The 12,511-nt window shown below is 39.9% G+C and overlaps 1 protein-coding gene across 5 annotated transcripts in view; it reads right to left on the reverse strand.

The window, feature by feature from the left end:
- Positions 1 to 12,511, reverse strand: part of LOC148015638 (exportin-4 protein) — a 171,894-nt gene that overhangs the window by 91,831 nt on the left and 67,552 nt on the right. For all 5 annotated transcript variants that reach the window (XR_015688297.1, XM_087664915.1, XM_087664917.1 and 2 more), the window contains 5 exons: positions 12,066 to 12,177; positions 11,788 to 11,877; positions 11,554 to 11,683; positions 10,503 to 10,593; positions 10,348 to 10,410 (listed from right to left, as the gene is read on the reverse strand). Coding sequence is in view for 4 of the 5 variants with exons in the window: in XM_087664915.1 (XP_087521041.1) it covers positions 10,348 to 10,410; positions 10,503 to 10,593; positions 11,554 to 11,683; positions 11,788 to 11,877; positions 12,066 to 12,177 (486 nt within the window). In the remaining variant the exon portion in view is untranslated. The remainder of the gene's footprint in view (positions 1 to 10,347; positions 10,411 to 10,502; positions 10,594 to 11,553; positions 11,684 to 11,787; positions 11,878 to 12,065; positions 12,178 to 12,511) is intronic.

Consider the following 12,511-nt stretch of genomic DNA (forward strand, 5'->3'; position numbering starts at 1 on the left):
TCTAACAGCTCATTAACCTGACTCATAATCTCCTCCTATTGAGCTGCATCGACTCTATAGGGTGGCTTATTAGGTGGGCTACTTTCAAGGAGAAGATCTATGCCATGATCTTCTAGCCTTTCAGGCGATAGCTGCCCTGGAAGTGACTGAGAGAAGCAAACAGCATGCATTTTCAGAAATGACATGCGATCCTTCTCTAACTTAGACATGTTCCCAACATTCTCACTATCATCTTTATCCTTGGTAAAAACCAAGTACACTCAAATATGATTTTTCATTGCTTTAGAAATGGCAACTACAGATACAACAGGGATAGATTCACCTTTCAACTTTACATCAAGTGTGAGTATCTTTCCCTTATGCTAAATAGTGATCGCATACCAAGGAATACATCACAACCCTCAAGTGGAGCAATGAAGAACTCTTAGTTGTCCATGTATCCTTGTATATGCAACGAAAGCTTTCCAATGAGCTATGTGACGGACTCTACATGGCCTTTACATGCCATTCCAACTTCCCCCATGGGTCCCATCTCATCCTCTCTCATGCCTAGACGGGCGGCCATGTCAACAGATATGAAGTTTGCTCCTGCACCATTATCAAAGAAAATCAATGCATACCGATTCCTAATTTTGATTTATGCTCTGCACAACTTAGTAGCATCATCATTGGGCTGATCACTAACAACATCAGGCACCAATCCCATTCATGTTTTGGGGCGTCTTTCCTTTCGAATCTCCATGATTTTCTGACCTTCTAGCTTATTGCCTATAGGGACAGTTCCTTACAATGTCACCTTCCTATTCACAAATAAAACATTTATTTGCAACCATCAATTCCCTACATTGTGCCAATACTTTCAAGCCCTTTCTTTGTTGTTTTGGTCTCTTTTCAAGCTGATTTTCAGATCTGCCCATTTTCTCAACCTTAAACAACTTTTTATTCAACTTCTCCCCACTCTCTAGAAAGCCCAAATCCTTCCCACGCAGCAAAGCATCGGCTGTAGCAGCAATCTCTATGAGCTAAGACATGCTAGACACGGTGAATTTAATGCAAGGATTTCTTTGCGCAACCCACAAACATATTTTTCCACTTGCTCATGAAGGGGTACCACCCAATAACAAGTAATAGGCAGCAATGCATCCCAAAACTTATTATGATATTACTCCAACTTCCTACGTTCCTTAGCATCCAGCTTATTACAAGCTGTCATGAAGGGGTACCACCCAATAACAAGTAATAGGCAGCAATGCATCCCAAAACTTATTATGATATTGCTCCAAATTCCTACGTTCCTTAGCATCCAGCTTATTACAAGCTGTCATGAAGTCCACATCAAAGGTACTTGTCAATCAATTCAATTCAAACATTTGCTTGAATTGTACCCACATTGACGGTGCTCTACCTTGCATCAAAAGAGTAGACAACCACTCTAATGCATTCCCTTTCAAGAAAGTGGCTACCTTTCGAATCTTTAAGGACTCCGTGAAGTTCCCCCTTGAATAGACTGCATCAAACTGTTGAATGAAAGTCAAAAATTTCAGCCTATCTTCTACACCCCTGAAGGACTCAAACTTCACTACTTCTCCACCCTCATTACAATCTTTTGCTGCCCCTTTGGGTGTCAAGTTGTCATACATTGGCTAGTGCAAAAAGGGTGTATTTGCTGAATTTACATCAAAACCAACGCCAAAAGGAGCATTTGCATGACCAACATTCATTCCTTGAGCCCCATAAGCATTCGCGGGTGTAGATGCAGTACCAAACATGCTACATTGTGCCCCAAGCCAATGCTACCATACATAAGGTTTTGTATATGTCCAACCATACCCAAATACATTGGGGCTTGCACACCATGCATTGGTTGTTGCATATCATAGGGATTCGTGCCAAACATTCCTGTATGTGATCCTTGACCAACCCTAGCATGAAAAATCGTGCTTCCAACAAAATATCCTTGCTATCCCATCATAGCATCCATGCCCAACTATCCAAAATCCATTGGATTGACACTTCCATAATGGCCTTGCATTTGCATTCCTTAACCCATAGGTACCAACTATTTTATTTCATTAGCATCTTTGGGAGCTTCAAATGAAGGGTTTGGCATTATCTTCTACGCATCTTGCTGTCCCGAAGGTGGAAAAGACGTCCTCTTCTTCTTGCCTTTGCTATCCTCCTTTGGGGCATTCGAAAATTGGGTAAAATTAACGATCCTTTTCCAATTCAGCAAAGAGATTTGCTACTGACCTCATCCGATTCTTGAACTGGTCATCAAATTCCTCTTCGCTTTGCTGGTCATCAGCCTCCTTACGCCTTGAAGGCCGTGGATCTCGCCCAACAGCAACATTTTCAAATTCATGTCCATGGTTTGAGCCTTGTCCCAGGTCAAGCATTGCATTTCCTTCATTCCCATGTGAATGTTCATACTGAGAGGCATCATCACTGCTTGATTCCATCTCACTGTATGAAGACATATTGCTGTCATTTCTCAATTGAGATTAAAAATCAGTACTAGCACAAAGCTTTGGCCTGCAATCACGTGCCTGGGGCCCACCAAATCAAGGGATTGAGTGGTATCCTGGAAATGGAACCATGTAACCAGCCTTCCTCCTCGGACAGGGTGGTAAATAACTTGATTAAGCACTATTTTTCGGTATTTATTTAATTTAATTGAGGAAGAAATTGATGTACAATGGGATTCTCCCAATCTCTTTCAATATTCCAACTTGCCTTGCTGTCCAAAATGACCAACAAGTCTTCAATCAGATTTACCCCCTGATTCAAGCAATCAATTGGCCTTCACCCACTTTGACAGAGATGGAGAATAACTCAAATTCAATGATTTGCTGGTCCCTCCACTTAAATAGCCTAAAAATAGCTTCAACCCTGTTGAATCCAAGTTTGGAGCTTCCAATTTCTAGCAACTTTCCAAGGCTGTTGCTAAACCCTAATTTCTGCTACACATTAGGGTTTACCGTAGAGAGATCTGAAATTTCTCAGTCTTTGGTGATCTCAATGTTGTAATCTTCGAAGCAAGGCTGTAGAAAGGCTAGGAGATGAGAGAGAATGCTGAGGAGAGAGAAAATTCAGACTTTCTTCCTGAAGAATTGAAGAAAATCTATCATTTACTACTGTTGTCACCTCCTGTTGATTTGTCTTCTCCTTTCTCTAGCTGCCTCAAAAGGTCCTCCAATGGATGCAAATCAGATCAGCAGCATCTCCTCCCTCTCTTGCAAGCTGAATACACTAAAAATGCCTCTTGAGCCTCTAAGGACATTTTTCAATCTTGCATGGCCATTTATGAGTGGCAGCCTTTCCAAATGGTTTTTCCAGTATTGTCCATAATTAAATATTAATTTTCAGTCTTTAAATACTCAAAAATAATGTAATAATTATTTCAGTGCCTTGAAAAATAATTTTACTGGCCAATAATTAAATTGGCTAGGCAACGTCCATTCCCGAGTGTCTTTGTGTCATCTTTGGTAATCAAGTTGGCGTCAAGTACCATTAAACGCCACTTCGATAGTGTCACCTACTAACACTTATGGCCAAATGAATGACATAGGCCAACAACTGCCACCAGATACCACCAAGTACTTGTGCAACATAACTGATAGCAACTTTTGCCTTCAACATCTCATGATTTCCTCAAGTCCCAGGCTCGTAAATTTCCTCTAATCCTAGTTACACCTTACATGTGCAGCATTCACTTAACCATGTGATTAAAAATTAATCCACATGTTAAGTGAGGTTTCGAAAATACATGTCCTCATGACAGTAGACCATCTGCAGCCGAAATTTTTCAATTTCCAACCATGGCATGTGCTGCCACATGTCACATCAGTCAGTGTTTTGTTGTTCTGCATCATCACCAGCCTACCACACCATTAGATTTGGCTACTATTGTTATTGCAGCCCCCGTCGGCTAGTTTGACTAATTCGGCCACACCTAAGCTATGTTTGATGCTGCCAGACATTCACAAAGACTATTTGCTGCATTTCAAGATCCATCACAGTACAACACACTCTCTAGCACAAACTCTTTGCCTTGGTCATTGAGACACTGGAGTTGTGGGTCCGTATTTCACCCTTGCATAGTATGTTTGTTGCATTAGGCATGGTACATATATTCAACATTCATCACACTCTCCAACTCAAACTCTTTGCCCCAGTCCTTGAGACACCAAAGGTGTGGATCCGTATTTCACCCTTGCATAATCTGCATTAGGCATTGTACATATATTTAGCACTCATTGTCTTCTCCAATGTTCATTGTCTCTGAATTACCCTAACCCTAACTATGTTCTATATCAATTTATGCTTTGCCATACGATTGAGGTTGCTATTGGTAGACGAGTATTTACATGGTATCAAAGCTAGCTATTTACTTCACCAACCTAGACTTCTAATTGGAGAGCTCATCATTACAAACAAGCTCAAAAGGGAAGATGACTTCAAACACGTCCATATACCGCTTCAGTCTCGAGAACCCTATGTGTACAAACTCAAGGAGCAATGGCCTTTAACACTTGCTCTGCAAGGATCCGACAGACAAAGAGAGCCATCCAACTACCATGCAGTCCAAAGACTGTATGAGATTACACGAGCCAAGTACAAACTCATTCTTATGCATCGGGCTCAACAACTACTAGAAGGTAAACCTTTGTTATCCCCTTCAAATTCAATGCACATGTCTACTGATTTTGTAGGAAGGACAAACACTCCACATGGAACAGACCATTTCCCTTAAAAAACCATCATGGAGTACAAGTCTTTATTCTCTACGCCACTCTTCACTCCATTGCCATGTATGCCTATTTATAGTTCATTTTTTCAAATCCCTCCTTCTTTGCAACATTTAGATAGTGCTAAAGAGAATGAACGAGTAATGCAATCAATTCACAATAGTTTAAAGTCCTAAAGCGGACCAAATCCTTTATGTAAACACAAGAAGAGGTGCTCATCAGGAAAAATCAATAAACTCTTCTATAAGTTTTCCTTCTCCTACTTTTCCTTCAAGTTTTCCTTCTTAAGGTCAATTTGAAGCATATGAAATATCACATTCTTCATTTCCATCTTCATCCACATTTCATTTTCAAAGGCTAAATTCAAAATATTAATTTGATGAATTCCCTCACACTACATCACCTCAATGAAATTTCCCACCCATCCCACCCAAATCTTCCGCTGCATTACCATTTACTCCATTCACCTTCTCTATGTATACACCACTAGTGACATCTCACATCGCACCGTGGGTTCAACAATCAAAGACACATCCTTTAGGACCTTTTCTTTTCCAAGTGGTGCAAATGCACCAATGAGAGAGGCTCGATCTTTGTTTCACACACTTCTGGGCTTTACGCATGGGATTCTACCACGAGGACATGAAATTTTGATATAAGTATTAATCAAATGTGCAAATGTGAGATGAACATGTCATGTATCATGTGCAAGTCAGTTATTTTACAATGACAGGGCAAGGAACCTAAGATTTTAGTGGGTCTCATGCAAAAGTTATAACAAGTTATATTAGTCAAAGTATTAGGTGGTGCTTAGTGATAGATTCTAGCTTAAATATTTAATTAGCCATTAATGTTAATGGTAACATTAGAAACTATGCATTAATTAATTAATTGATGCTAGTTCAAAAGCTAGTAAATGCTCCACGATACTTGGTTGACAAATTGGCCACTAATATAGTTAGTTTTCTGAGCAAGAATTAATATTTAAATTAATTCTGAAATTTTTAAATCTGAAATTTGGTGCATTTAGAAGGCTACCACTTGCCCATGTAGTTGAGAGAGAGGCTATTAAAAGTTGTTGAAGCCAACATGGTGGAGTTAGAAGAGAAAGAGAGAGTTGATACTACACTTGGCCAACCATTGGTGATCAGCCCAACCATTGGAGGCTATCAAAGAGCTGCCGCCAGCTGACCAAGAGGCCATTGGGGGCACAAGTGACTGAAACCGGCCTGTTCACTGGGAAGGGCGGTAGTGTACAACCAAAATATATAAATGCTTTCACCCAATTAACAGTCGCCCACTTTACCTAAACTTAAAGACACAGAATCAAGAAGACATACAAGAAGCTAGAGTGCTCCTATTGTGACATAGACACCCTGTTGGCCCCTAAGTTAGGCGCCCCTTGCGGTATTTCTTTATTTTTAAAAAGAGAAAGTGCAATGGGCTGTCTTTCACCTATTCTGGGTGAAATTTGACAACATAACAGTACAATTATTGACCCAAATCAAGTTGACTAGGAGGGGAAACTCTACCCAAGTCTGAAACTTCTGGTTGGAGTGCAGAATTGACCATTTCAGTCAGTCTGCTGTAATTACTGGTTCAGACCTGTTCTGGGACCTGTTTACAACTCATACTGTTCCCTGTACTGTTCAGCCCACTGTAATTACTGGTTCAGACCTGTTTTGAAACCTGTCTTCAGCTTATATTGATCCCTGTACTGTTCTGCATCATCTGGGCCAAGTGCCCCTTGATTCTGACATCATTTGGGCTCTGAATTAACCTCTGAACAGTCCAGAATCAGTACTGATTTAGTGTTGTTTCAGACACTTGCTTGGTGAGATTAACACCCTCACCTGTCCCTGCTGGGAACTGCAAACAACTGCTCCTGATCCTGAAGAAAAGAGGCTCTTGCCTCATGCAAAAACAGCATATTCCACACAGCTCCACCTGAATCAGAAGAAAAGCCCTTGATTCTACAGCATAACCGTATTGTCAAGGAGAGAAAGAGAGAGTAGGAAGCAAGCCCAGCCCTCTGTGCATTATAGACAAGGTAGACCAGCTCTCAAGAGCTCTCCATCTCCAGCAATCCATCTCCCTTTCACAAAAATGAGCCCCCAATGCATTGAAACTCGTTTTTGTTCTGCCCTCTCTCTCTCTTTTGGGAATTTGTGCCCAAATTGTGACACATGGCATACATGTAACAATTTTCCTGTTTAAACCTTTCGGTCTAAAATTCTCCATCCTCGGTTCAAAATTTGACATCGGCACAGACCAGAGGATTAATCCTCATACAAAAACGAAGATAATGACGCGAACAGATTCTGGGGTCCAAAAATAGTAACTCCCTAAATTTTAGGAGTTGCTTCCATTGCATCCCACTAGTCTTCTGACCATCTTTGCAGACTATGGCTACATTCAGATTTGCAATGTAACTCAACTGAAAGTGAATTTCCACTGATGACCCCACACGGACTAATCTCTAGAAGATTTGTCCATCTTCACTTTGAGCTAGTCTCTTCCAGGCTAGTTCTTCAACACACTTATCCATATACACTTTCACAAGTCTCTTCCGGGCTTTTCAATCTACAGTGCCATCAGTCTCTTCCAGACTTGTACTGGACCTTAACTGTCCAGTCTTGACTCACTAGACATTCCTGTCCGTTTCACATACTGGCCATGCAACTCAGGCGTTTAGATTGCAAGAGGGATCCTTCCAAAAAGAAAAACCAAATAAAATATGTAATAAAGGAATCAACAAAAAGGTAATAGTTGTCACAGTCTTGTGACAGGTGACTGCCCTATAGGTTGTCTAGACACCAGTGACATAAGATGGATGTTTGCTCATGCAAGTCTAATATCCGTTTTCTGAAATGGTTGGGCTTGTTTTATTTATTAAGAGATCCAACAAGTCACTCATGCACAGTCACTTGAACGCAATTTCAAAGATATCAAAGCCATGCATGGATACCCTCTAAAAATCTTCTCGATCCATCCATCCATCTAAAAAACCCGAATCCTTCACAATGTCAAGGGCTTCATCTCCCCCACAAATAGGTCCCTAACTAGGTGCACAAAGAGGATACCTTACTTAATACCTATTAGATAAGTATATACCTAAATATGCAGGAAGCAAGTTGGGCCCATCCTAAAATAGATATATCCATGGAGTTTTGGCATATCCATTAGTCAAGCTTGTCCAAATAAGCATTATTTGTTATTGTTTCCTATTTTTGAAGGGTCTTTTTACCTTGAGGACATCACTTGACAGGGGATTCTTTAGGGCATGCACAACCATATTGAATTTCTAGGTTAACCTCAATGGGGAGTATTGTATTGCTTATACACGATTAAACCTAGAAGCCATATCTCTATAGCTTGTAGACATGAGAACTAAACCAACATCAATGTAAATATGGAAATGGAAATGTTGTGTTTGTAACTTGACCTCGATCTAATAAGCACATTCGAAACATGTCTGGGTATCAAGGAACTAGGATACTAATGTTTGACTTTGAAGTCTTAGATGGATATTTTAATGGTATCAAGCTATCTTCTATAGGTAAGTACCCACACATAGACATGCATCTAAGAATAATATTTCAACCACACACAACAACATCAAAATATAAAGTAAATGTGATCAATGTGTGTGTCTTATTTGAGAAGCCTTACTCCATATAGATAAGTTGTACTTCAAAGTCTTGGATGTACATATAACGGTATGTGGGTAGCACATATTGATAAGTACTATTATATAGGCATGCATCTAATACACATATTTAAGCCACACACATGGGATCCAAGTACATCACTATGAACTAAGCATGATCACTAAGCGTTTGAAGCCTAAGATTTACCAAGGGTTTCTAGGTATCTTCTAAAAAGCACACTTCAAACTGTGTGTTAGTATCAATGTACCTCTTGTCTAAATTTAATAAGGCTACAAAGAGTATCCAAGGACCATGAATAGACAAGTACGCATCTATAGGCATGGATGTAATAATAATATTTGAGACACATGAGAATGCGATTGAAGTATATAAGCATAATTTGTAATTTCCCTAAACCGAAGATTAGTAAGGATGTCCAGGTTCCTTATATGATAAGCCTCTTAATTGAATGAGGGTATGTAAGCCACACATGTGCTGATATTAACCTCCATCTTGTATAAACTTCTAAGTGCATGGGTACCTACCAATGGGTCTCACATTAAAGTTGCACCTATACATTGGATATCAATTGGAAAGCTTGCTAGATACCCTTATCAGACAAGTTCCCAGATACTGAGGAGAATGGAAGCAAGCTTAACTATATAAATGGTTATTTCAGTACCCATCAATGGTGCGGACACATTCAAGATGGGTACCCACACAAGGATAGCTGAAGTACCTACACAAAGATAGTTGCAAAACTTCATAACATGCATAGCTATCATAACAAATTTATAACTTTTGGTACCCATACTTTGGAGTGACACATTTGGTGCACTATTTGTATGTTTTCCCAAGCAAAGGGAAGCAACCGTGCATTTCCCTTTGATCACAGAAATACAAAGCAAGTGAAGCATAGCCTCACACGCTTTGCAATTATACGAACTACGTGAAGCATAGGTAGTAGGCTTGGCTGGCAATGCCAGTGAAGCCAGCTAGTTAATCATTACCACAAGTGTTGCCAGAAGAAGAAAAATGTGGCAACTCTTACAATGTGATCAAAAAGTCCCCCATGGGTCAAAGCCCAGCATTCAATTGCAGTCTCGCAGATTAGCAGGTTTATGCATAGCCCAGGCCCACACACAAGTATTGGTTGGCATTGAAGTATATATTTTGCTAATTTGAATAGTATTCCACAACTTGGGCTGTTTTATCTCAAGGGAGAATCATTACTGTCACTTTAACATGCTTTTTCAGATTCTGGTTGGACTGGTTGTTATGACACTCATGTATTCAGATTATGTGAATACACTTAGGCCCCAATGCCCAAAGTTGGAACTTGACAGTGCAAAGTATCTTTATTATTCTCTTTTGACCATGAGTACATGTGCTTCCCTTCTCATCAACTTGACAAACATTTCTAGGTCTTTGGAATCATCCTTGCTCCTTTTAGGGGGATTCTGAGTGCTTTGCTTGGAGCCAATTTTGGACATTTTGGAGTTTGGACCATTTGGAAATCTCACAATCGTGTGGTATTGTTTGATAATGGTGTTAGCTCCTTTACTTTCTTTAGGAGATCTCTATAGCAGCCCCTTTATGACTGCAATAGACTTTCAGATATTGATTAAAATCAATATTTTTAACATTGGCTATGTTCACACTAAACATGACTTTTGCATATGTGAATATAAATCAACATAATGGTGCAACAAGAGGATGGGTGTGCGGTGTGTGTGCACACGTGCATGCACTCATGCAATTCCATTAGAAAAACTTTGGCAAGTGCGTGTAACAAATGCAAAATTTCAGAAACAGCTTTCAAACACTTCTCCCCTGTCCAGGTCCAAACAAAACCCTCCTTAAACAATGGGATGACACAAAAAGGCATGCCGTTTAAAACACATACATGCCATTATCATTTTCACCCCTTCACCACAGTGATTCTTTACCTGCCATGGCCACCTGCAATTGTTCAGTTTCCTCCCCTTCATCGTCAGCAGATGCTGCTGCAGCTGCAATTAAACAGAGTCAAAACTTCAGCTGACTTTTGCAGCTAAGATTTTTCAAGCAATCAATGAATAATGAAGCAATCAATGAGACTCACATCTGAGTTCCACTTGGACAAAATTTCTAAACACTTCTGCTGCTGCTTCCACCCCACCCTGAGGTAAGGGAATCCTGCTCAGATCCGCAGGCTGGAACAAAAACATGCAAATTGAGATTATTTTTCCTATAGAGCATGCATTGTAACCTCCAATTTTACTTTCATAATATAAGATTTATAATCCAACCAAGAACCACAAATCAATCAAGATGTATGGCATAGGCAGTGAAGCATGGGCCAACAACTACTACTTGTAATGGCTGTTGTGACGAAACAAGCAGCATAGGTCATTGTGATTCCAATGCCCAACAAGAACCCCTCTCCTGATAAGTGCTACTTACAGGAGCACTTATCAAGACACTCCATGCTACAAGGAAAACATGGTTTGGCTCTGCTGATCCAAGCTGGCCACAACTATAACTCACACTGAAAATTGATTTCATTATGCTGCATCTATATAATATTTTGGGTACGAATTGCAACCAGCTCCATGAACAATGATAATTACCCTTGAAGAAAGCTATTCAATTCCAATTTTCTTGGATGATTAAATACTGACCTAGGAAAAGGAAGGGAAACCATGGTTATCTCACTCTATGAAGCTTATAATCCTGGTACACGCAACCAATCTATTTTCAACTTCAAGGATTTAATTAACAGAAAACCCTGTAAGCAATTAACTCGCGGTAGATGTTTGAGAGGTGGTCATAACAACAAGCATCTTAAATGCATCCACAATCTATAAGTTCCATTAGGTCAGGCATGGACTTCAATTTGAGCATGCTTCAGTCCAACATAGCACAGCTTCACAGAAAGCACTAGTTTCTTATTTATGGCATAAGTCGAAATTGGATCCTTCACCACATCAGGAAAAGGCGAAGCTATTACGAAATTCTGCAAATTCCAGGCCCGGATCATGGCACTCACTCTATTTCAGTAATGTAAGCTAAAGGGTTGACCTTTTTCAAAACTTTATCATAGTATACACTTTAACAAGCTTTCATAATGTCACACCCGAACCTTAAACAAAATGTTCAGACATATTCTGTACCTGCAGAAGAAAAGTCCAGGTATCAAGAAGACCATCCAGAGCTTCTTCAGCCCAGGTTTGTTCCTCATCAATTGTACTCTGACACTCTTTGATCACTGCTCCTGTTAGTGAGGATAGTAGACTCAAGGTGCTGCCAACCAATTAGAACTCTTGACCTTCAGTCACATTTGTAACTTCAGTAAATCACAAGTAAAATTCTTCGACAGAAAGAAAAGAAGAAATGCTTGCACTTGCCTTCCTACAGGTTTCAGAAGGTCGTCAAAAATTGAGGGAGAGGTTAAACTCGCCATCAATCCAAGAGCCCGACATCCATCAAGAAACTCACTGCAAAACATAACATAAGCTCACACAATGCTGCATTCACATAACAAGTGGTCCGACATTGTGGGCCTGAAAAAAATGATGTAAACTCTGAAAGTCTTTCCAAATCTTGAGCATTCTCAAGAGGCTTTTAAAGAATCCATTGACATGAAAACAACTACTTCAGAGGGTTCAAAGCAGATAAGACTAACCTTTCACTTTTGCCAGACTTAATAGCCAAAATAACAGATTCTGGAGGACTTATCCAGGACATGATTCCACACAATAACTGTTGCAAATGCTGCTCTTGCGTCACTCCTCTGTCTTAAAAAAGCCACACCATATATAGCAACTGTTAAATTCTGTGCTAAATGTAAACAGAAATATTAAAAAGCTTGTAAACATTGCGCAAACTTTCCTCCTTGCCAGAAATTCTGGGCTATAAGCACAGTTCCATGAAAAACTGGAGCAACATCAGCTAACAACCATAATATCCAACTTCATTGAACACAAGGTGGAAAGCGATGACATGTTCTGGTCAGCCTGTCCAGGATTCACATCAGTTGAACACATCAAAGCTATAATTGAGTTAGAACCAACTTACCTTTGGAGGTCTTTTAATAGGGAATGCATTTAAGAATCATGCTAATTTGATTGA

The sequence above is a fragment of the Lygodium microphyllum genome, chromosome 24 (genome assembly GCF_053477565.2).
Source record: "Lygodium microphyllum isolate KBCC chromosome 24, Lygodium_microphyllum_v1.1.10, whole genome shotgun sequence".
Lineage (NCBI taxonomy): Eukaryota > Viridiplantae > Streptophyta > Polypodiopsida > Schizaeales > Lygodiaceae > Lygodium > Lygodium microphyllum.